Source organism: Rousettus aegyptiacus, unplaced genomic scaffold (assembly GCF_014176215.1).
Source record: "Rousettus aegyptiacus isolate mRouAeg1 unplaced genomic scaffold, mRouAeg1.p scaffold_m13_p_6, whole genome shotgun sequence".
Lineage (NCBI taxonomy): Eukaryota > Metazoa > Chordata > Mammalia > Chiroptera > Pteropodidae > Rousettus > Rousettus aegyptiacus.
Window position 1 is genome coordinate 96,611,272 of NW_023416309.1, and position 26,627 is coordinate 96,637,898.

Sequence of the window (26,627 nt, forward strand, 5' to 3'; positions counted from 1 at the left end):
TTGTAGCCCCACAAGCTAAAGAACCAGAAAAAGGGCAGCTTAGCAATACAGAAAAAATTTGGACAATAGCCACTTTACTACAGCTAAATACTACCAAAAAAACTGTGGCCTAATCATGCCAGCAAAGAGACCAAGTGAGGAGTCTAGATCCATCCTTATAGGCCGTAAGGAGAAAACTGACCCTTCCTTCCCCCCACCCACTGCAGTGATATCAAGGAAAGGCTGAATAAGGTGTTAGGACTTACATCTCCACCTAGAGTAGTGGCCCCCTCCCTCCAAGTCAGTGGAGATGATGGAAAATCTGGGTTTTCACCTCTACTTGGCAGTAAGGAAAGAGTGTCAACCCTTGCCTGAGCAGTGTCAGAGGCAGCCAGCTAAAATGGAAGGTTTTGATATGATCAAGAATATCATAACATAATACCCAAAATGTACAGATTCCAGTAGAAAGCCACTTGTCCCATCAAGGACCAGGAAGTTCTCAAACTAAATGAAAAAAAGAAAATTAATAGATGCCAACACAAATGACAGGCATGTTAACATTATCTGACAAAGATTTTAAAGCAACCATGGTAAACATGTTTCAACAAACATGTTTGAAGTAAATGGGAAAAAAATATGAAGTCTATTCATCAAAAAAATAGAATGTTTCAGCAAAGAAATAGAAGACACAAAGAAGAACAAAATGAAATTTAGAACTGAGCAATATAATAACCGAAATTTAAAAATTCAATGGATGGATTAACAAAATGAAAGGGAAAGAAGAAAAAAAATCAGTGAACCGAATGATAGAAAAGTAGAAATTACCGAACTGACTAATAGAGAAAATAGACTGAAAACAAAAATAAACAGAGCCTCAGGGGACTATAATGAAAGATTTAATACTACTATCATTGGAGTCCCAGAAGGAGAGGAGAAAGAGGACAGGACTGAAAAAGTACTTGAAGAAGTAATGGTTGAAAATGTAAATTTGGCAAAAGATGTAAACCTATGGATTCAAGAAGCTGAGTGAACTCCAAATGGGAACACTCAAAGAAATCCATACCAAGGCATATCACAGTCGAACTTCTGAAAGCTAGACAAAGAAAAAGTATTTAAAGCAGTGAGAGAGAAATGACATCTTTCCTTCTAGGGGAAAAACAATTCAAATGACAGTGGATTTCTCATCAGGAACCTTGGAGGCCAGTAGGACATGACTTATTTTCCAAATACTGAAGGAAAAGAACTGTCAGCCCAGAATTCTACTTTCAGTAAAAATATTCTTCAGGAATGAGGGGAAAAGAAAGACACTCTCAGACATTCTAAGAAAATTTGTTACCAACATGCCTACCTTTTAAAAAATGATTCTCAATGCAATGTGTATATATATGCCTTACTATTGAATTGTACACCTGAAACTTACTGGATTTCGTTAACCAATGTCACCATAATAAAATTTTTTTTAAAAATGACTAAAGTAAGTTCTCTAAACAGAAAGGAAACTACAAAAAAAGGGCTCTTAGACATCAGAAAGAAAGGGCGAACAGGATAAACAAAAATATGAGTAAATTTAATAAGCTTTCTTTTTCCTCTTGAGGTTTCTAAATTACATTTGATGGTTGAAGCAAAAATTATAACACTGTCTGATGTGGCTCTAAATGTATATAGAGAAAATATTTAAGACAATTATACTAAAAATGGGAAGTGTAAAGGGACATAAAGGGAGGTGTTTTCTATATTTTATTCCAATGGGCAAAATGACAACACTAGTAGATTGTGACAAGATATATATAATATATAATATAATAACTAAGATGCCCACTAAAATAAACTATACAAAGAGATAGACTTCAAAATATTATAAATAAATCAAAATGAAATTCTAAAATATGTTCAAATAACCTGCAGGAAGGCAGGGGGAAAAAAGCAGAGAAAGGAAAGAAACAAAGAGAAAAATCCTAAAATGAAAAATGAAATGGCAGGCTTAATCCATAACACATCAGTAATTACATTAAATATAAATGGTATAAACCTATCAATTAAAAAATAAAAAATATGACTGTCTACAAGAAACACATCAAATATAACAGTATAGGCGGATCAAAAATAAAAGAAAAGGGAAAATATGTGTCATATAAACAACAAAAGAAAGCAGAAGTGGCTGTATCAATATATAAAGTAGACTTTAAAGCAAATTTCCAGAAACAGAGATAATGAAAAGGTCAGTCTACCAAGACTGACTAACTCAACAATCCTAGCTGTGTGTGCACCAAAGGACAGAGCCACAAAAATTTTAAATTAAAAACTGATATAACTAAAGAAAGAAAGACAAATTCACAATTATCTTGGAGATTTCAACATCTTCCTTGCAACTATCGATAGAACAACTAGACAGAAAATTAGCAAGTATAAAGAAGAACTTAATACCATCAACCAAGAGGATCTAATTGATATGTACAGAATTCTCCACTGACAACAGCAGATTACACATTCTTCTCATGGGCCCACAAAACATATAGCAAGATAGACCACATCCTGGGTCATAAAACAAACTCAACAATTTAAAAGAATTGAAATCATATAGAATGAGTTCTCTGACCACTAAAACTTAAACACATAAAGATAACAGGAAAATCTCCAAAACACTAGGAAACTAAAGAACACGTGTTTAAATAGTTCATGTGTCAAAGAGGAAGTTTCAAGGGAAATTTTTAAAATACATTAAAATAAATGAAAACAAGAGGACAGCATGTCAGAATTCATGAGATGAAGCAGTACTGAGAGGCAAATTTATAGAAAAAAGGAAATGATCTAAATGATCTAAAGACATCAACTAAAATACAGAGATTGGCAGGCAAAGTGAAAATATATAATCCATCTATACAGTGTCTACAAGAAACTCATTTTAGATATAAGGATGTGAAGAGGTTGAAGCACAAGGATGGAAAATATATTCTATGCAAATAGTAACCAAAAGGCAGATGGATTGGCTATATTATCAGACAAAGTAGACTTTAATATTTTTAAAAAGGTTTCAAGAGACAAAGAAGGACATTATATAAAAGTTTCTATAACACCTACAAACATACATGCACCTAATAACAGAGCCCCCAAAATATAGGAAGCAAAAATTGATGGAGAACAGATTAGTGACTAAACCCACAAGGGCAGGTGAAGTGGTCAGGTCTGGAGGGAAGTGAGTGTGGCTATAAAAGGGATCCTGGTGGTGATAAAAACGTTCTGTCTCTTGACTGTACCAATGTTGATATCCAGGTTGTGATATTGTATCACAGATTTGCAAGTGTTACCTTTGGGAGAACTGGATTAAGAGTACATGAAATCTCTCTGTATTATTTCTAACAACTGCATGTGAATCTACAATTATCTTAAAGTGTTTCATTTAAAAAGTGTATTTTTAGCATAGTAATAGACACATAGATTAATATGATCATGTGCCACATAATGATGGGAATACATTCTGAAAAATGTACCCTAAGTGATTTCCTCATTGTGCAAATATCACAGAGTGTACTTACACAAACTTAGATGGTTTAGTCTACTACACACCTAGGTTACGTGGTACAGCCTATTGCTTTGTAAGGGAGAAAAATTAATTTTACCTTTTCCTTCTGGGTTCTTGGCTGAGACTGTCAGTAATAAAGGACAGATAACAAGAGAAAAATAAAAGTTTAATAACATGCATACCTTCCATGAGAGAGACCCAGGAAAACTGTGTAACTCCCTCCAAATGGCTGAAGCCACCATCTTAGATACCATCTTCCACTGAAGACAAAAAAGACGTTGGGAGTAGAGAGTCAGTTATGGAAGGTTACCAACAAAGCACAGTAAACAAGGGTAAGGTTGTTAAGTCATTTCTTTTGCTGTTGATTTGAGTTTGTAGAGATGAGGTCATCTCCTTCTTCCTGTACAGCAAGAGAGACATCCTTAAAAGTGGAGATTTCCTTTCCAATTTACAAATTGTAAATTTGTCCACTGTTTCTTAAAACAAACCAGCCTAAAGTAATCCTTATGCCAAATAGACAATTTTTTTTGATGTCTGATTGTATTAATTTGTTACTCTTACAAAATCTCATTTTTGACTGGACTCAGACTTAAAGGGAGAAGCTCTCAGAGAGGAAAGTCTACGTCTCTTGGCAATTGTTCCTGGCATTTCTCTTTAGCCTCCTTCATTTTCTTGGCCAAAAGCTTAGCATATTCTTCCTTATTTTTCTTAGTACGCCTTTTCTTCAGAGCAATATACTGACATTTATGTTGCAGAATGCATGGAGTGACAAGATGCTGAATCTTGAATGTTCTGGTCCTAGGTTCTGTATCTTCTTTATTTAGAGGCTTTCTCATAACAAATTGGCAGACATCATCTTCTTTAGAGAGATTGAAAGGTTTGCAGATTCTACTAGCTCTTTTGGGCCCCAGGTGATGAGGCACAGTATAGTATCAGTGAGACCAGGAATATATTTCTCCTCTTTTTTCTCAATGACCAAGTCGAAAACACTTAGATTGGCGTCCACCATGCAACCCTGCACATATCTGTACTCTCTTTCCCCAGTCCTCCTTGGTGTATAACAGCAATGCCCCTTACTCAGTAGCAGGTGGACACAGCCATGTGTCAAGACACCCTGCTTCATGGAGAAACCTTGCTTGTTGTTCCCACCACTGATTCGAACCACATAGCACTTCCATTCTTCACCCAGAGCATCAGCAGCAACTTCTGTGGCCATACGCTTCTCATAAAAAGTATGAAGTTTTCATTCATGATCCATTTCAATGAGCTCCTGGCAGCCAGTGGCTGGGAAAGAGATGGATGTTCAGCTTCATCCTGAAGCAGCCAACTGCCTCTGAGGCGCCATGAAAAAGAGTCTAATAGACTTATTTTAGGGTGACAAATTCGTTCCCCTACAGAGCCTAGGCTCCAAACCTCTAAAGCATATAAATATACTGAACGCTGTAGGTAATTGTAACACAATGGTATTTTTGTAATGTGTTGCATTATGACTTTATGATAGCCATGACATTACAACAGGACATCACTAAGTGATAGAAAATTGTCAGCTTCATTATAATCTCATGAGACCACCATCATATATGTGGTCTGTCATTGACTAAAACATGATTATGTGGCACAAGACTATGAAAGGAAGAAATATCTAGAAAGATACCCATGTGTACGTTGGAATTTGACATATGATAATGATGACATTGCAGATAAGTGGGGGACTAGTGGAATAGTCAACAAATGGCATTATGATAATGACCACCCATTATCTCTTAAGTACATATTTCCCTTGATGACTTAGTGTTTGTGTGTGCGTGTGTGTGTGGTGTTGATTAAAACAGGTTAAGTTGCTGTACCAAAGAAACCTCAAAGTATACAAGTTTAAAGAAAAAATGATTTTCTTTACTTTGGAGACCTCTAGATTAAGGGTGAGTAGATGGCCTGCCTGTGAGCACAAGTAAAGTCTATATATTATATAGGTGTCCCCTATTTGAAGATATGATACTAGTCTCCACCTGAATTTCATTTATAATCACTCCCACTATAAAGTTGATTTAAAAAAAGTTTTAGCTGGACATCAATCTATGCATTCTAATGTGATTACATATATAATATATATGCAATATATATATATTACATGTATAATTTGTCATAAGTGAATGAGATAGAAGATCAAGTTAAATGATATCATGAAAAAGCAATTGTTCAGATCCAGAAGGTGGGATAGTCCTCTACAGAACAGTTGATCTGGTTTCTTAGAAAGTCAACAACATAAAAGAAAAGGCAAGGGCACTGTTCTATATTAAAAGATATTTAAAAGGAATAACAACCAAATATAATGTGCAAACAAATCAATTGTGAAAGGCATTTGGGGTACAGTCGGGTTAATGTGAATAAAAATTTGGTATGAGAACATATTAGGAAGTGTCGTTGATTTTTGTGAGGTGCGATAATGATATAGTGGTTATGTAAAAAAGTGTCCTTATTGTTAAGAAATGCAGACCAAAATATTTGGAGACGAAATGTCATGATATTCAAAAGTTACTTTAAAACACATCTGAAAAAATAGATGAAGCAATGTGGTATAATGTTAACTGTCAAATCTGAGGTATTTTTTTTTTATGTTTGAAAATTTGCATAATATGAAGCTTCAAAAGAATAAAGTTGTCTTTGAGTATAGCATCCAAGAAAGCTCCCTGGCCCTGGTGGTGTTCAAGGGCCACCTTAGAAAGTTCCCTCTCGTCCCCATCAACTTGCTATCAGCCTCATAGGCTGCATCTAGATGAATCTCAGTCAGTCTTCTCCCTTTTTAAAAGGCAACCCACTGTTCCTCTAAGGTCATGACATTCATTCAAGTGTGTATCCACCTCTTTTTTACATACTTACTGCTCTAGGTTTCTCTGGCTAGTATTGAACATGAGGAGTAGGCAAGCCCTAGGTATGACCCTCCATTTCAGACTATGGTTGTGGTCCTCACCACCAAACTAAAAGCTTTGATTGCTCTCTCTCACCTTTAATTCCATGATCAGGAATTGGCTACTGGCTAAGCTTTTTGAGCTTTTGCTACTTGTACAGAACCTGTACCATAATGCTTCATCAGGACCTAGGAATGGCAGGATCAAACCTCAGATGGATCAGAAAGTAATTTCCACGAAGGTAAAATGAGGATGAAGTCTCTGTTTCCCCCCCCAACCCCCCACCCCCACACACCTTAACCCACTCCCACACCATTTCAATTTGTTTCCTATCATCTGATATTACTTTGGGATGAGCTGGATACAAGTCCTCCCACTACAGGAACAAAACGTGCAGCACCATCTTCATCTTCTTACTCACAACGATGTGATTTGCTTATTATAACTGGGAAGGGATGTCTTAATCAAGGTTCTCCTAGTAGTTTCAGACTCCCACTCCAAACTAAAAAGAAAATGTTAGCACATGGGTCTGGCTCAGAGGACAAGAGAGGAAGTTCAGTAGGACCTTAAGAGGAACTGGAACCAGGAAGTTCTTTCTCACTCTCACTCTTGCTCTTACTATCATTCGTTCCCTCGCTTATATTTTATTACTAAATCTTTTCGCACATCTTCTGCTCCTCTCTCTCCACAAACTGCATTATCTCTTTTTATATACCTGGCTGCCCTGTTGCACCTCAGGTTATACAACCCAAATTCAAGCAATACCCCAAACTAACAAATGACTCTCACCCCCAATTCCTTCTCATATCAACCCTCTTTCAATCGATCAGAAATGATGAGGTATGAGGTGGGGCAGGGTCATATTATAAACATGGTCTTTAGGGGCTTAATCCCTGGGGAAAAAAAGAGGGTGTGGGTAGAGTTTTCATAAAGGAGTATGGTCTGAAGACAAAATTATTTTACCCAAAGAGTACTATCCATTTAACTGATTTATAGCTAATAACTCCACAGAGTAAGTTGCCTCACTCAGTTATCTTGCCTGGCTGCCCTGGCAAGATCCAAAAGAAAATCCCAGGGAATTATTCAGCATCAGTGAAATAAAGAAATCTGTTGGAAGAGAACTGAGATATAAAAATAATAAGCCAGGATGAAAGGGAGATAGATAAGACAGAATTGAAAAGGAGACTAAAATTTAATGACAGAATTTAAACTCCCAATGAAGGCTCTAAAGAACACAGTTGATGTGAGGGAAAATCAAATCAGTGTAGTAAAAACCCATTATGATTTGGTGTGTTTGGACATGATTCAGCCATATATCTATGCCACAATTTCTCTTTCATCTCATAAAGATACATATCATATAGAACAGGAGCATAGGCAGTTGAGTTTCATTAGATATTTCTGAAGCTATTCTCATGTCCCTTTTCTTTACTTGAAGGAACCTCTGGTAATCTAGATATAAGTTACCCAAACAGGCTGTGTTTTGCAGAGTCAGAGAAAAGATTAAACTACTATTTAATATAGTTTCACATGTTGACCTCAATAGTTACTTTTATGCTCAGATATTTATAACTCTTGGCATTACTAACTCTTATAAAACAACATATTAAGACAGAGTTGTAACCACATACAATCATAAAGGCATTCATGTAAATCATATAGATATTTAATCTTCTGGATCACTCTCTCTTTAGAAATTAGTCTTCAGTCACTCTCAAATTAATATTCCATTACTAAGATAAATTTGGAAGTCCCTGCCAGAGTACAGAGTATAAGTTTTAAAAGATGAACATAAAGTAATATAAAGAGAAACACAGGTAGCAATCAAGTCAAAGAGACACAAATGTCCCTGAAAAAAACAAACAAACAAAAACCCACTAACTAAATGAGAAGTAACCAAGACAAAATTAAATAAAACTTTCCTAAAATGAGGGAAAGCCCAGCTTAGAAGATTAAAAAGATTTGCAAGTTTCCTTTACAAATTAATGAAGATTATGTAGTTTAAAATTTGTATATTGGTTACTAAAATAGTAATATAGAAGTGTTCTTAATGCATGGAACCACAGAAGCAAAGAAACAGTAGAGGGGGAAAAGTCACACAAAATTTCAACGAATTTTCGAAATATAAAAACACAGATGGAGGGGTAGTATCTGATCAAGCAAGATGGAACCACAACCTAAAATGTACGTACAGCCTGAACTAACTACAAACAGAATTAACAAGTGCACTGATTTACCATCAAATAATTCTTGAGAGTCTCAAACCTGGGAGTACCATGTACAGTGGAAAGTGGAGTTGAGGCACAGTACTGAAAATTGGCAGATCGGCTAAAAGTCTGAAACCAGAGGCATCAAGATACCCATGACTGCTTCTCACCCTGAGTAACCAAACAAACATCTTACTATCAATTCCACCTAAAAGAACAGAGTTTATTCTCTGAAGAAAATGGGAAGACTAGGCATGGGACTTGGGAATACCAAAGGTAGTGGCTGAGAGAGGTGAAGTAAAGCTAAAAGCAGAAAGTTTAAGTGAAAGTTTGTAAAAGATAAAAACTATACCCCCAATTTCTCTTCTCATGTCCCACTCCGAGAATACAGTCAGTCAGAAAGAGATTTGTAAGTCTCCTTAGCAGAACTGAATAATAACTCAGGAAAAAAGATCTCTATAGACTAACATTGTGAGGGCCTCAACCTAATACACCAACTCCCAGTGGTATGGTAGTAAATGTTTAACAACCAGCAATCTGGGAGGAAGTATGCCCTGGCTTGTGGCATTTCTTGATTTCCATGGACAATTTCAAATACAAAATACAGAATGGCTGTGTACAGAGTTTACACAAAACAAAACAAAAAAGCAAACATAAGGGAAAACACAACAGGAAATCACCAGGATTGTACAAAATGGAAAAAAAAGAAAGAAAGAAAGAAACATTTAGCAAAATATTGTAATAAAATGTAGTGGAGATATATAAAATACTTAAGAAAAGTGTTTGTAAACTGAAAAATCTCAATGGATGAGCTAATCAGCATATTAGATACAGTTGAAAGTAGAATTCAGGATATATCCCAATAACTTATCCAGAATACAGTAAAGAGAGACATGAATAATAATATGATAAAAATGCCTGACATCCATCTGATTGGAGTTTTGTTGTTTTATGCCTACAGTACCTGGTCTTCCTAGGTGGTTCCCATTCAAGTACTAACCAGGCCCAACTCTGCTTAGCTTCCAAGGTCAGACAGGATCCGGCCTGTTCAGGATGGCATGGCTGTAGACTGATTAGAGACTTAAAGAGTGAAACTGGAGAGAATGGAAAGAAGCAATATTTAAAGATGTTGACTGAGAATTTTCGGAGATGATAAAAACCATGAATACATAGGTCCAGGAAGCATGACATATCCTAAATATGACCAAGAAAAATAAATTCATACCTCATCATCATAGCGAATCTGTTAGACATCAAACATAAATAGAAAATGTGGAAAGCAAAAAGAAAAAGACAGATGGCCTACAAAAGAATGGTAATTAGAGTAGCAGCAGATTTCACAAATAATAATGAAAGGCAGAAGAAAGTGGAATAACTTCTAGAAAATATTAAGAAAAATTACTGTGCACTTAAAACTGTGTACTCGGCAAAACTATCATTCAATAATGAGGGGGGAAATAATAATTTTTGTAAGAAACAAGCACATGAGGAGTTTACCAAGAGACCTTCTCTAAAAGAAGATATAAAGGATTTAGTTCAAGAAGTAGGAAAATGGTCCCAGAAAAAGAGGTAAAAATGCAAGAAGGAAAAGTGATCAAAAAGAATGGTAACACGGGAGATTCAAGATGGCGTAGAAGGTAAAGCCTGTACGCACCTCCTTTAGCAACCACACCAAAATTATAACAAAACTACAGAGCAACCAGTACGCAGAGTTGCTAGAGGTCTGGCTGAACAGAAGCCCTACGACTAGGTCACCTCAAATAACAGGGCACCTCAACATGGTAGGTGGGGGGACAGGGCGGTGAGACATGAAACGTTCAGTCCCACAACCATGAGCGGAGATGGAGAATCAAGAGGGCTGTCTTGACTACAGAGTCCCCTCCCTTACCTGAGGAGAGAGGGGTCCTAGCTGTACATTGGGCTCCCCAGCTCAAGGTTCCAGTGCTGGGAAGAGAAGTTCCCATAACCGCTGGCTGTGAAAACCAGGGGAGTTTGCAGCTGAGTGAGACTGAGGGCTGTGGGAACCGGAGACCTTCCTCTTAAAGGGCCCACGCTCGGCCTTACTCGCAGACTTATTCACTCTGAGCTCCAGAGCTGGGGCAGCTGCCCAAGGGATGCCAGGGACATATGGGGAGGCATTGAGCTGTTGTGCTTCAGGGAGAAGGCTAGAGGGGTGGCTGGCTCCCAGACAGAGGTGCAGGCAGAAGCCATTGTTCCTTTGTTGAGCCCTCCTCTCTCCTAGACTGCAGATACAGGTGCCATCGACCTGAATAACACAAGTCACTCCTGCTCACGGAATCCCTTGAGACTTCACCTCTTCCAACTGGTGGGCCCGCCCAAGCTGCTTCCAGTGATTTGTTCCATACAAACAGGCTATTTTGGCTCCTGTTGCAAACTTTCATAAAATCTCTGAAAGGCTCACAGAACCCAAAGAAGAAATATCCGGCTTTGGCATGCCCTGAACTTCTTTCTGAGCAGCCCCGGTCCCTGCACTAGTGGTAGCCAGCATAGACTTCAGACTTGACCCCTCAAGGCATCTACAAGCCCAGCACGAGTGGCAGCCATATGTGGATTGCTTGGCGACTCTTACCAGGTGGCTCCGGAGGTGCACAAGCTGTGGCTGAACTTGGCCTACAGCTGGACCCCTCTGTGCCAAGGGGCCCCACAGCATACCTACTACATAAAGCCACTCTACTAAGACTGGGAGACTTAGGAGCCCTACCTAATACAGGGAAACAGACAGAGGGAGGCAGCCAAAATGGGGAGACAAAGAAACATGTCCTATCTGAAAGAACAGAACAAAGCTCTAGAAAAAGAATTCACCGAAGTGAAGGCAAGCAATATACCAGATGCAGAATTCAAAACACTGGTTATAAGGATGCTCAAGGAACTTAGGGGAAGAGTAGAGAACTTTAACAAAAAGATAAAAAACATAAAAATAGAGAATGGAAATTATAAAAGAGAACCAGTCAGAAATGAAGAATACAATATCTGAGATGAAGAGTGTATTAGAGGGAATCAACAGAGTGGAGGAATTGGAGGATCGACCCACCAACACAGAGGATGGGGTAGCAGAAGACGCCCAATCTGAACGGCAACAAGAAGAAAGAATCCAAAATAATGAAGATAATATAAAGAGCCTATGGAATTACATCAAACGTAACAACATTCGTATCATAGGGGTACCAGAAGAAGAAGAGCAAGAAGTTGAAAACCTATTTGAAGAAATAGTGATGGAAAACTTTCTTAACCTGGTGAAGGAAATAGACATCCAACCTCAGGAAGCTAGGAGAGTCCCAAGAAAGATGAACCCAAAGAGGCTTTCACCAAGACATGTCATAATTAAACTGCTAAAAGTTAAATACAAAGAGAATCTTAAAAGCAGAAAGAGAAAAGCAGTTACTTACAAGGAAGGTCCCATAAGACTGGCAGCTGATTTCCCAAAAGAAACTTTGCAGGACAGAAGGGCTTGGCACAAAATATTCAAAGTGATGAAAACCCAAGATCTACAACAAAGATTATTTTATTCAGCAAAGCTATCATTTAAAGTCAAGGGACAAATAAAGAGCTTCTCAGACAAGAAAAAGCTAAAGGAGTTCATCATCACCAAGCCAGCATTGCAGGAAATGTTGGAGGGACTTCTTTAAGAAGAAGAACAACTATGTAGAAAAAAATGTGCATAAAGGATTGCAATAACTACATATCTATTAATGAGTACTTCAAATGAAAAATAATTAAGTGCTCCAATCAATAGAGAGGGTGGCGGAATGGATAAGAAAACAAGACGCTTACATTTGCTGCCTGCGAGAGACTCGTTTCAGGTTAAAAGACACTCACAGACTAAAAGTAAGGGGATGGGAAAAGATGTTGCATGATGGACTGAGAGGGTAGTGTGCTGAGTAGAGCTAAGTCAGACAGAGGAAGACAAATGCCATATGTTTACATGTATATGTCGAATCTAAAGAACAAAATAAACAAACAAAAACAAACTCCTAGATACAGAGAACATTTTGAGTGTTACCAGATCAGAGGAGAATTAAGGGGGTTGGTGAAAAGAGAAGAAAAGATTAAGAAATACAAATTGGTAGTTACAAACAGTCACGGAGATAGAAAGTATAGCATGAGGAATATAGCCAATGATACTGTATTAACTATGAATGGTGTTAGAGGAGCACTAGATTTGTTGGGGTGGTCCCTTTGTGAGTTGTATAGATGTCTAATCACTACGTCGTACACCTGAAACTAATATAGTATTGTATGCCAACTATAACTGAAAAATAAAAAACTATTATTAAAAAAAAAAAAGGAATGGTATCATAAAAGTAAACCCAAATACTGTCTCAATAAAGTAATACAGGAGTCTAATCTGTGGGGATTAAAAAAAATAGAATTTAAGTGTTCAAAATCAGTAAATTGAGAGGGAAAACAGTAGTAAATAAGGAGAGGAAGGATTAGAAATAAAGCGACCTAAAATAGTTTTATTGGCCAGACTGGAAGGCAAAATGTGTTTCAAGTTTGTTATGTTAAATATACATATTAAAATGTATAGAGTAATGACTAAAATAATAGAAATAGATTACAGAAATGCCAAACCATTTTAAGGGAAAATGGCATAAATAGGGGGAAATCACGTGCAGAAAGGCAAGAAACTAACAGTTGAAGTTCTGGTCAGCATAGTAGGATAATAAGAAAAAAACAGAAGCATAATGATTTGAAAGGAAAAAATAAAACTGTCATTATTTGAAGTTATTTTAAATGATCGGATTGGTCATAGAGAAAATAATGAATTTAAAACAAATTACTGCAAAATAATGACAGGTTAGCAAGGTGGCTGGATCTTATGATCAACATACAAAAATCAATTGTGATCCTATAGACCAGTAACAAACAATTAGAAATATATTTTTAATTATCTTTTTACAGAAAAAAACCCTAAGAATAAATGTAATAAAATACATATAAGACCTACACCTATAAATTGTAAAACTTTACTGAAGGACCATAAGGATGACCTAACTTAATAATCATTCCACATTTTTGCATAGAAAGATAATATAAATATACATATATACACACACACACGTACTTTTTATAAAGTTCAAAAAAACAAAAACTAAATAATGCAATAATTAGATATATAAAGTGTTGACACATAAGTTTAAAAGGAAGAAAAAGATAAACACAAAATTCAGGATAGAGTTATCTATAAAAGAAAGGTAAGAGATGAGATGGGATAATATATAACTAGCTATGATATTATTGGTGTTTTAGTTTTTGAGTTATGTGGTGGATTAATGAATAATCATGTTATTTATAAATAAATAGAAAACATTTTGAGTCTCCAAATGTGTTTTTAAATCCATTAGTTTGCTGCTTGACAAAGACATAACTACAACAAAAATGAAACTCAGACACCGTCAACTAAACATGAGAAAATTTATCAGATTAATTTAAATAAAAACAAAGCACAAATTTGAATATTAATGCCAGACCATAAAATATTTAAGGTAAAAATTTAAGATAAAATGCATTACATTAACTAAAGACTGTATATATATATACACATATATATGTCATATATAATATATTCATATATATTTGGTTATATATATATCAGTAAAATGTACATTCAGTCAAGAAGAAATAATAATAACTCTTTATGACACAGCTTCAAAACATATGCAGCCGGACTTCTGGAAAAGATGAAGTATGACTCTATCACAACTCCCTTCACCTCATATCTGATGAAATGAACAAAACCCATTTAAAAACAGTGGGGAAGAAGAGTATTATAATTATCAATAACAGTTCCCCAAGAAAGGAAACAGGCTCAGCTTAAGACTGTTAACTCCAGAGCATGACAGCCAAAAGGTGGGGTGAAGGAAAGGATAATCTGCACTCACAGAGTCCAGCGTGGAGGAACTCCTGATGTCATTTACAAAATTCTGAGCTCTTGGATCTGAAGAGGATGGGTGAGAACACCTCAAAGCCCGTGAGGATGTCCCCTCGTTAGAACGGGGAACACCTGGACTGGGTGGAGGCAAACACGGCAACTCCAATCTCTGAACGTTTCCCATAAGGTCTCTTTCTTAACTTTAGCAGGCTCTTTCCGGAAATGTTTGTTATTGTGAAGAAAAATCAATCTTGAGTTCAGCAATTCCCTTCATTCATTTGAGAGTTTGGGAGATTTTGATGATTTGTCTGTGACAAGTTTGGCTTTCTCTGTTGTTCTTGTTTTTTGTTGTTGTTGTTATAAATTCTGTTAACTAAAATTCAATAGTGTTGAATTTTAAGAAAAAGAATTTTCAATATGATTCCAATTTTACAAAAGCATTCCTATCTACTAACCATATAATGTTAATGATAATTATTGATGGGTGGTATGATTTGGGATAATTTATTGCTGTTTTTATACTTTGCTGCATAGCTTAAATTCTTTAAAAGAAGCATCTGTTAAACACAATTCAGCTGTGTATAAAGAGAAACAGAATTATAGTAATAACAACAGTAGTTTACACACCGAGTGCTTACTGTTTATCAAGCACTGTTTTAAACCCTTCACATGTATTAAGTCGAATCATATGAAATTGCCAAGACTTGGCTTTTTTGACCTACAAAAACAGCAATTTCATGAATCCTTCGGCAACTCTAAGATGAAGTTTGAGAACCAAAGCTGCTAGACACACATGGAGAAATCAAGTCCATCCTTCCCCTTAGAGCCCCCACTCCCAGCCCAGCCTTGTCCCCTGTCTCCTGGCCTTGCCTCACATCCCTCCTCCAGTTAACCAAGTTGTACACACAGGCAGAGGGGTGGTTCTCTGTCTCAAGACTCCTTATGAGGTGGCATCGGCCATCAGTCTGAGCGCTGAAGGTAAGACATGTGTTCTTGCTCTAACTCAGTTTATCCCCTGAATGACGCCACTTCAGGTTTCCAGCAGGTACAGGTTCTTCAGAACTTCGGGTTCTGTTCGAGAGCCAAAGAACAGCTTTGGTACACTTGCAATTGCCAGTGGAGTCCCCATGTCCCTCATCCAGGCACCAAAGCAGGACACACTCAACAGTTTCATGTTTATTTTCAGAAAGTGATGAAGACAAAAGATATATATCCAGACACCACTCTCTGTACAATAAATAGCCTCCCCGTTCCAAAAAAATATTTAAAAAAAGAAAAAAGCGCGCGCATACACATAACGAACCCCCCAAGACTTTGCTTCTTGAGACGTGCACCATGCCCCCATTTCCAGTCCCTTCCTCAGGACCCCACAGTTTCTAAGCGGGTAGGGCCCAGGCCAGCTTCTCAAAGCCACCTGAGTCCAGTCCCTGACCCTGGCTAGCTGATTGCTTTAAAATCCACATATCTTTATTTTCGGATCAGGGATTAACACACACACGCAAACAAAAATGCTGAAAGTTCCTCTACAGAGGAAGAGAGTTGAGTCTCCAGTGTCCGGCCTTCTCCACCTGAACTCCTCACCCACCCCTGCAGAAGAGAGGACGCTCCTTTGCGTCCAAGACCTTCTTGTTCTCTTTTCTGTTCTCCAGCTGGGCACTCACAGCCAGAAGCAGCACCAGGTAAATGACTGTAGTTAGGGCATAGGAAGGGGAGGGAACACTCCTCTCAGGTTTGACTGTGAGCCAGGAAGCAGCCAGTGAACCCCAGAATCTCTTTCCCAACCAACTATGAAAGGAGAAGGGACAGAGGAAGCTTGAGACTGCTCAGTCCTGAGTCTCTTGCCTACATTAGCTGGTGTCCTCCAACTTAATAACACTCTTTCTGTTCCTTTCACCATGTCATCTGCTCAATTGGGAAAATAGTTATAAAACTGGCCTTCAGTTTCCTTATCGAAAGGAGACGGGGCCGCTGCAGGAGAGGAGCTGTCACCACTGGACTGATAAGGAGACACACGCCTCCTCTTGGAGTCTCCTTCACCCAGTCCTGAGTCACAGGACTCTGGCCGGATGGGGGTGATCTCAGTCCACATAGAGGGAGAGCCTTGGTCCTCTGGCCCTCGCCCTTCTGAAGCACCAGGACCAGGTTCCATGGGCAGAGTCCGCATGGGGCGGAACCAGCTGGCTGGGCCCATCTTGGGAGGGTACTGGGGGGTCACAGGCCAGCTGCTTGCAGGCGCCAAGACCTCCTGGCCTCGGTAGTAGGACATGGTGGGCCCAGGGGCTGAGGGCAGGAATGCAGGCTTCATGCTGACTGCTCGAAACTCGGCCTCGTAGCTGTGGTCCCGGGGGGCCCCCAGCCAATAAGGCTGGGGAACCACATCCTTGGCCTGGCCAGGAAGGTCAGGGTAGAAACGGCTGGGAACGGGATATTGGTTGGGTAGGAGAGAAGAGTAGTGGTCGCCCCCAAGCAATTGACAGTTGGGTCCAGGTGGGGAGGGGACACTGGTGTCAACAGCTGCATACATTCTATAAAAGAATTGAAAAAGGAGGCAAAGCATGGTACACAAGAGAGAGATCAGGAGAAAAACTAATCACCCATGAGCCTACCTGTTGCACAATCCTCCCCAGACTCTCTTCCCCTGGCCCACCACCCTCTAGCCTTCTCTCCACCCTCTCCCATCCTCAGGGCCACCTAGAAAAATGTGCTGAGCACATGTCTGGTGTCCCTGCCTGAGGAGGGACCAAGAGTAGGCCTCTGCAAAGGTGAATTGAAACCAGTGGCACTTACGAGTCAAAGTTCTCTCGGAATCCTTTGGCAAAAGGGTTATTATCAATTTTCAGCTGAGTAATCTAGAGAGAGGGGAAACAGAATGGCCTGAGTCTTGAATTTGGGGCTAGGAAACTTCCGAAATCCCTTCCAATGGAGACTGGAGGCTCCACTCTCCCAGGCTTCCCCAGCCCAGGCTCAGGCCCACACTTGCTGCCCGGGCCACCCTCACCTCTGCATTCTGGTAGGCGGTCACAGCAATAAACTGGGTTTCTTGGAAAGTAAAGATATGCGTATTGGAAGAGTTACAGGCTGCCTCTGGCTCTCCATCATTCACCTCAACAATGTGCAGTCGGGGCTGGTACTTATGGAGGGACTGGAGCACAATCATCTGAAAGAGAGAGCAAGAAGGTTTTGGGGGCGGGGAGGAGGGAGTTTGAAGGATCTCCCTGCCCTGAGGTCATCGTGTCCATTCCTCTGCCATGCCACCATGCAACTTCTCCTAGGCCTTCCAGCTCCAGTCCCCAGCCCCTTTGGGGTACCAATTCTACCCTTTTGCCCCATTTCCTACCCTGGGTGTCCATTGTGACCAAGCACAAACAGGGGTTTTCAAGGCATCCATTCCCTGGGACCACTGGGCTTTGAATCTATGCGCAGCATGGTACACAAGCAATGGCAGCCCGGGATTTGGGGCCAGGGAGGAACCTCCGGTCTAGCTTGGCCTGTGATGTCCTGTCTACCCTGGGATTCAGCTTCCTCCCACCTCGTCTATCCTCCCAAAGTGGGTGGGAAAAAACAGCGTCACAGAGAAAGAAAAGTGACTCCTACAGAAGAGAACCAACCCGCAAGACACCCTCTGGATCAGGGAGTGGGGGTAGGGCTCCCCGGGAGGTGGGGGAGGAGGAGTCCCACCTGAGTAGCATTGTTGGAAGCCCCCTTGTTATTCGTGAGCTTTAATTTTCCAAATGAAACTTCCTGACGCATCCAGTGGGCTCCAGTGTTGGGGGAATCTGGATGGACGTATAGGCGGTTTCCTGTGGACAGTTAACCTCTTTGGCATGCAGCCCCCTGGGACCGGACCCCCAGTGATGTGAGTCTTCTTGGCCTTTTCTGAGGGGGATGTCAAAAAGGATGGGGGGTGGGGGTGGACAGGGCAGGGCAAGGGGATGTGTGGGCAGAGAGGGGCGTGGGCAGAGGGAGGTGTGGGCAGAGGTGTGGGCAGAGCGAAGTAGAAAAGAGATGACAAATGGAACAGAAAAGACCAGTGGGAGGGGATAGGGTAGGGTGGGGTGGGATGGGGAATGAAATTCTGGGGGAAGGGGCTTAAGTGTTCCTCCTGGATCCACCAGGGGGCGCACAGTCTTGGAGAAAAAGTGCCCATCCTACCAGGGGGCACATACCTGGCATGCTGCCCTCAGCCTTGCCACACTGCACCCACTTGCCACTTTGATACCGCCAGTGGTGCTGGTCCACCAAGACCACGTCCACGAACATCTGGTAATGGCTGGTGGGCTCCAGCCCAGCCACAGTAAATGACAAGAATGGGAACATCCTCCTGGGGAGAACAGAGAGACCCGCCAATAGCCAACAGCCCCCAACCCCTCAGACCTCTTGTGCAAAGGTCACCAGTGGTGTGCTGGAGCTGGCTTCCACCTCTCACGAGAGCCAACTGGAAATGCTCAGGAAGTTTGTCAGCCAGTTGTTAAAAATTAAATTATACAAACTTACCATGAAATACATTATAGTATAAACCAAGGTAATAAATACTCAAACATCATCACTTCTCAATTCTTTTACTACATTTTCCTATTATCTCTGCTTTTGAGGTTATTTACATCTATTTTACCTGTACGTGGAAATACTAGATAATGTGCACGACTACGCGACTCTTCCCAGTTCTGCGTTCAGTGATATCACGTGGGTAGCTTGAAATCAGATATCATAGAAGTGATACCACAGAAATGAGCAAACACTATGAATCAGGGCTTTTAAAAATGTTCTTCTTTCAGAGGGTCTGTTGCTAGACACTCACTGCACACCACTGTCTCTAACCTTAGTTTGTTTCCTAGTGGGGAGCAAGCACACAAGCCATCCCTCCGCAGATAGTTCCTAGTAGGTCCTCATGCCCTGGTCTGACTTCAGTCTACCATTCATCCTCTCCACTACAGCTCTCACAGTGCTCACACACTCCTAGCCCCATGGCACCTATCCACAGGGTCTCCTTGTCCTATCCTCCTGGGCTTGATGTCTCTAGATGGCCGGCCACAGGCCTGGGTCTTCAGAGAAGCAGCTAAAGTCCTAGGTGGACTTTCCCATCCACCTAAAAGAGGACTCTATCAAGCACAGTCTTCATGCTCAAAGTGGAAGAAGTTGGGGTTGGGAGTCTGCATTGTTGTGCCAGAGAAACACAAAGAAAGAAGCACCTTCAACCATCGCCCCCACCATCGCCACTATCGATACAACCAACACCTCCACCATCACCACCCTCCTCACCGCCAACACCACAACCATCACCTGTGTCACCATCACTGACATTATCCCCTCCACCATCACTACAGTCAGCATCTCCATCGCCAACATTACGACAACCACCACCTCTGCCATCACCAACACCATAACCATCTCCAATGGCTTAGCTTTTCTCTTCTAACCCAAGCAGGAGGAGCGGAGTTTTCAGGATGACAGAGTCAACCCTCATCGGAATTACTTTTCATTCCCAGATGCTTCTCCCCTCCTCCTTGTAGGATGGGAAGAAAGGCACTAGTCCGTGAGTCAGGAAACCTGGAGGAGGAAGAGTTTCAGGGGCCTGAGAACGCTACTGGGTGGGTCCTAGTACCCAGAGAGGCCCAGAGAAACACCCTGAATAATCTTGAGGTGGTCTCCCAGCAGAGCACTATCCCATTCCTGTCTTCTCCAGACTGTCCTAGGCTGAGAGCAAGAGACTTACTGGTCTTACAACCTTGAATAAGTTAATTGCCAAACCAAACCTTAGTTTCTTCACCCACAAATGGAGATAACTCCTGTCCATCTTTCCTCTGACTACGTGTTAAGAAGTTTGAAAGATGTGAAACTCAGCTCACGCTCTCTCCCATCCCACTCCTGTCTCACCATCTCCCAGGCCCAGAGCTATCGAAGCCCTCTAGCAAGAGTCTGGAGTTTTGGTTCCAGGCTCTGGGTCCCAGGGGCTTGGCAGGTCGGTCGACTTGAGAAATCAAAGTTTAGAAATGAGGCCTTGGGCAATCGAGGGTGGAAGAATACGTTCGGCCCACTTCTATCACCAATGCATTCTATGACAGTGGTCAGGTCACTCATACGTTTCCTATATTGCCACCAGTTCCTACACAAACTAGTAAAACCAAGGAAGAGAAGGAAATATTCATTGAGCCTCTATTTATGCAGCAGCCGGTTCATTAAACTAGTCCTTTGAGATATAAAATATTATTTTCAATTTTATACTTAAAGAAAATGTGACTTGGAGAGGTTTGGTGACAGCCACTTGGTGGGAGAGCAGAGCCAGGGTCTCCTGACCACAAAGCACAGGCTGTGTGGTCTCCATCCTGGCATCTTGCTCATCACGAGCAGAGGAAAATGGAGGACACACAGGAAGAAGATGGGCGAAAGGGACAGGAGAAGGGAGGTCACAATTTCACCTTAAAAGTCTAGAATCATCACCAGCTGGAATCCCAAAATAGTCTCTGATTTACATGATACTTTGCTGGGAAGGAACAGGGAGTGAAAATGGGTCTGGTTCCAAACTGAGCCCCACCTCCCAAAAAAGACCACTAACCATTCTGCTCTCAGAGGACAGGGTCCAAGACCCCAAATTGCTCTGCTGCCCCTAAGGACCATCCTGCCTTGAAAAAATTTGCAGGGTCGTCTACACCTCCCCCATCCTAAACAGTTCTGACATGCTCCAATTCACCGCCATTAAGTACAAATTAAAAGGAGATGGTTTTTGTCAGTCATGTTGCCAAAATGTTTCAAAACTGGTAAAAGTCTAATGCTGATGAGCCTGTGGGAAAATGGGTTCTCTCGTATACTGCCGGTGTGTACATGTGGATGTGTAAATTGGTACCTTTTAGAAGGTTTCTCCAGCTATGCCTTGTACCTATCAAAATACAAAATGCACTGGGCCATCCAGGAGTCTTCTCCTCCCACCTGAGACCCACTTAATAGAAATCAGACGGCCACCAGCAAATGGCTGAACAGAAAGCAAAGGTGTTTTCACCTGCCTCAAGAAAAATGAAGCCAGTCAGCCCCAAATAAGGCAAGCTTAAAGCGAAACATATTTTTGAAAAATCTACAAAGTTCTCGGACTCGGGAATGCAGAAAAGGGAACATCTCCGTAGCTGCAAGGCCAGTGAAGGCGGATCGTGCGGGATCGAAACTGTTTTACCGACCCCTGAGTTCACATATACAAACACAAACGCAAATTGAACTACTTAACAACAGACCTACCCGAAGTTATCTTAATTATAATAATCAACTAATCGCACCCAGAAAAGTGGGGATTGCCAGCAATTAATGCACACCCACACACCCACAGACACCGGCCTCGCTCTTCCTCTACTCAGAATGTCTACCGTCAACTATTATATGCTTGCCAACACGTTCATAGCAGATGTATAGTGCCGCACAGAAACACAACACAAGTCCGGGGTGGGCACTATCAGGCACCCCAAATATCTGCAAACACACTAACTTGAACACCAAAGTTTCCGGCGAGCCAGGCCATCGTTTTGTCCTCAATTCCCCCTCCTAGCCCCATCTGAGCTTCCTGGGTCAGTCTCTGGACCGGGCATCATACGCCTGCTTCTCACCCCGTTTCTGCCTATGAAGGAGAACATGACTGTGTTGCTTGTCCATACTGAGGGGTAAGGTGGGTGGGAGAGAAAGGATCTGGAAGCAAGTGAGTCAGCCCAAGACGAAAGGCTATGCGGCTGTGGGTAGGCCTGGGCTGGAAGGATTTTTCAAAAAGGAAGAAGGCTGTGGGTGATGTGGCGATGACTGACAGGTCACTGGAACCCACGGAGGATCAGGCCAGCCCTCCGAAGCAGGAGGCCAGAAAGGGGGCTGTTCTCTGAGCCCAAGTCTTGCTTCTCAGAAGCCAGTAGTGGAAGAAAATGGCCATTAATTTCCCAGATCCCTGGAGCCCAAACTCAGATACAGGGTGATTTGGGGCCGATGGGACTGAACTGGGGGTGGTATGTCCTCTGTCCCTTCCACCCCACCATGGAGTCCTGAGGCCTGATCCAAGGGGAGGCATCAAAGGAAATGATGAGAGGCCACTGCCCCCTTCCAACAGGGACCCCAGAGTGTCTGAAGCAGTCCCTCGGGATGCATGGAAAGCATGAGGATTATAAACACACACACACACACACACACACACACACACACACACACACACACACACACACGTATGAAGCAATTAGGGAAATTTGTGACAATATTTAGGAATTTCTTTTCAGGTTTGCTAAGGGTATTGTGTTTATTTTTAAAAAGCCATTTTTAGAAGTACATGGAGAAATATTTAAGGATGAACTAACATTGTGTCTAGGATTTACTTACTAATTCTTTACACTATCACTAATATAGTTCCAGATCAGAGGAGTGGGCGTGAAGTGCACGAGAATAAAGAAGAAACAAGGTTGGAACGAACGGTGCTAACGACTACTGAAGCTGGGTATGGGTAGAGCTCCGGAGGTCCATTACATTTTTCTCTTCACTTTTGCATACGCAGTTGACCCTTGAACAAATGGAAGTTAGGGGCACAGTCCCCATGCAGTGGAAAAATCCACGTATGATTTTTGACTCCCCAAAACTTTACTAATAGCCTACTATTAACCAGAAGTCTTACCGATAACATAAGTAGTTGATTAACACATATTTTGAATGTTTACATGTATTATATACTGTATTCCTACAATAAGAAAATAGTAAGAAAGAGAAAATACCTTTATGGTATGTATTGAAAAAAAATCGGTGTGTAAGCGGACCCGAGCAGTTCAAACCCATGTTGTTCAAGGGTCAACCGTATTGGAATTTTTCATAATAAAAGAAAATAAGTGTATGGATCCAAAAAGGGGATAACAAAACTTGTCAAGAGAAACTTATTCAGCAGGAATGAAGGAAGGGAAAGAGAAGAAGAAATAAATGAAAGAAAGAGGCCGTAGGGGTAGAGATGGGGATGCACACTGAGAGACACATCCCCTGAGATACCTCCCTGAGCAGCCTTCGGGAAGACTCAGGACCCACCAGGCCCCTGAGGTTCTGGCCGATGTTTCATCCATGTCCCCATCCCTCGAGACTGGAGGGGCCAGGGCCTGGCGGCAGGCTGTGGGGAATCCTGGGCCGGGCCCCAGGGAGGGAGGCTTCCTGACCACGCAACAGGGTGGAGGCCCAAACTCAGATGTGTGTATGACAGAATATAAGCTGCTAGTTATCCCTGCGCCTCACTGCCCTCAGCTGTATAATGGGGAGACTGCTCGGCCTACCCAGCACACAGTGAAATAATGGAAGTGAAAGCACTCTGAATGCATCAAAGCCTTCGGACAGTGTGGGTGGCTGTTTTCACTCCTGGCCATGCGGAGCCAGAGAAAGAAATCCAAGCAGATACCACCTGGGTTCTGGTGCCAGTTCTGCCAGTGATGAGTGTGCTGTGTAACCTCTTACTGAATCTGGGCCCGTTTTGCTGTCCGTGCAGGGAGGGAACTTGACAGGATCTTCCCGGTCCCTTCCAATTCAGACCCGATGTGACTAGAAACCTGGGCTGTTCCCCAGGTGTGCCCAGAAGGATTAGGGAAGCGGAGGGGAATTATCAGAAGGCTTAGGAGATGAAGGTTGTGCCATAAAAGGAAATGCCAATTTTCCTGGGTCCATCCCACAGAAAGAGGAATAGTTTAGCAACTTGAAACTCATCGTGGTTGGTAGACAGGCCCCTCAATTCCGGGACACCCCACAGAAATCATCAGGAGAGGAGAATGTTCTAGCAATGCCCAAATTGAACGGCAATCCCCAGGCCCAGTATGGCCTCTCCCCTTCTTCTCCCCAAACCCCACACTTAGTATACAATCTTCAAAACTTCCCAGGTCCACTGATGACACAGACCTTCTACACACAAGTCCTTGCTGGTCCCCAGCCACAGAGGTCCCCGCTTGGAAGGGTGGGTACACACTCTCACACGCCAGATACAAGCAGGACCTGATCAGTGTTGCTTACTAAACAAATACCACAAAAGTCACGAGTTTCTCTTTCTTTCCTCACACAGGAGGCTCTCTCCGGAAGCAGCACACTCGGGCCCAAACCCTACCCCTGCATTTACTGAGTCCAGGGGACCCTGAGCCACGGAGCTATGGGTTCCTCAGGCTGGACCAGTGAATATCTGCACAGGGATGTGGACAGGCTTTCAGGGGGCAGCCCTCAAAGGATGTAAAGTGCAGGACAGGCTGCCAGCTGCAACCCACCTTTAGCTTCACCTGCTTGGGCCCATAGGTATTTGTATTCTCTGGTAGAGGCCTGTGTGTGGAAGGGATCTGTGACCCCCACATATTTCACACACACACACACACACACACACACACACACACACACACACACACCAGACATATGATCTCGAAGTACTACCGGAAAGGAAACTTGGCGACTGTGTCTCCATGTCACCAAATCCCAGTCTTACTACCCCTCCCAAAACTGACTGTTGAGCAATAACAGCAAAGGGGCTGGGAGAGGTGGACACCCCCTCCCCAGGATGAGGGTTGGGTTAGTGTCGCCTGCACTGCGAGTCTCTGCCCTCCCCTCCATTTCCCCACACACAGGGGCTTAGAGGTGTCCTGCCCTGTCGGACCCAGCAACACTGGCTCTCCCTCTGCCGCTGCGACCTGACTCAGGCAGAGAGCAGGGCACACAGTAATTCCGGGTGAACCCACAGACACCGTTTCCCTAAACCAAAATAATTTCATTGCACCCATTCTCATCCATCTCCCTTTTGAGTTCAGCATGTTGGTGTAAACAACCCCCGGAACTTTCCTGTCCTCACTATCAGCCCCTCTCCCTCCACCTCCACGCCCCCACTCAAAGCCTAAACCAAAACAGTGAGGGACACGGAGACACTAGCAATGTCTAGACAGACATGAAAAAAAAAAAAAAAAAAAAAGAGAAAACGCGCGTCCGAGTTCCGGGCAGGCGGGACCTCGGCGAGCCGGCTGGCGCTGCGGCGCGCGTCTCACTCACCGTCCCTGCTTGGTGATGATCATCTCCGTCTGGTGCTGATTGAACTTGGACCACAACAGGTGGTTGTTGAGAGCGACTCTCAGCTTCCCCGACACCTCCAGCCCCGCGGGCAGCGCATAGTCCTCGCGCGGCCCTGGGTAGAGCCCAGCGCGCGGGTCCGGGGCCCCGTAGCCGTCCCCGGGCGGGTAACCCTCGGCGCCCGGCGTCGGTGGGAAGGGCTCGCCCGGCCCGGGGAAGCCGGCGGCCTGGGGCCGGGGCGGGTAGGCGTAGGCTCCGAGGAATCGGCCGGGCGGGGCGGGCACCAGGGCGCCCCCCGCGTAGGGCGCCCCCAGGCTGGCGCTCCCGCGACGCTCGGCCGCGTCCTGCGCTCCTGGCTCCGGGTAGAAGTAGCGGTTCTGCGGCTCGGCGCCGGGCGCCCGGCCCTCGTCACTCGCCGGCATCGGCTCGGTGCTCGTCAGCATGTCTCTGCAGTCCTGCTCCACGATGCCCATCCGGGGCGGGCGTGCACCCTTCCGCAGCCGTCGAGGACCGACCCGTCCGCGTGGGGCCGGCCCAGAGGGTAGGGGATTGCGCGAGTGGGACTGGGGAGAGGACCCTGGGGGCGGGGGCCCCACCGGCGCCCGCGATCGGACGCCTGGGTCCTGCGCCCGCGTTTGGCGGGCGCGCGGCAGCTCCCAGGCTCCCTCTCCAGAGAACTGCTGTCACTAGCGTCGCGGCGCGCCTTTGCTGTGGCTTTATGAAGCTCTCCGATCTCCACACACACCCGCCACCTCGGCCTCGCCCCGCCCCGCGTCACCCCGCCCCCTCGTGGCTAAATACTTGGTAAATTCTATGCGGGCGGCGAGAACTGGAGGGCCCCCACGGTGTAGACGCCCTTCTGAGAGTCAGCCCCACCATTTGAAACGCCAGCCTGTTACTCTTCTCTGGACCCTGGTAGAAATTCTACCCACCTTTGAAGGCGCAGCTCAAAGGCCCCCTTTTACGGGAAGCCCTCAGTGATGGCCCGGATGAGGCTCAACGGGCCTTCTCGCCTCACTCTCAGGCTCAGAGGCACTTCGGACCAGAACATTCTACATATAGTCATGGGTGCCACTGTATGCCCAGGTGCTGTGCTAAATAACTTTACC

General features: G+C 43.2%; 1 protein-coding gene and 2 pseudogenes across 1 annotated transcript; all 3 read right to left on the minus strand.

Annotated features, from left to right (window-relative positions):
• Positions 1–4,051: 4,051 nt before the first annotated feature.
• Positions 4,052–4,870, minus strand: LOC107520622 (annotated as a pseudogene).
• A 4,694-nt stretch (positions 4,871–9,564) lies between these two features.
• On the minus strand, positions 9,565–9,682 carry LOC118604231 (annotated as a pseudogene).
• A 4,535-nt stretch (positions 9,683–14,217) lies between these two features.
• TBX21 (T-box transcription factor 21) lies at positions 14,218–26,230 on the minus strand. Its single transcript, XM_016164802.2, has 6 exons — positions 25,501–26,230; positions 18,672–18,826; positions 18,184–18,305; positions 17,504–17,662; positions 17,293–17,354; positions 14,218–17,030 (listed from the first exon to the last, which is right to left on the minus strand). Exons 1-6 carry the CDS (start codon positions 25,989–25,991, stop codon positions 16,412–16,414), a joined length of 1,608 nt encoding a protein of 535 aa, XP_016020288.2. The 5' UTR covers positions 25,992–26,230; the 3' UTR covers positions 14,218–16,411.
• Positions 26,231–26,627: the final 397 nt, after the last annotated feature.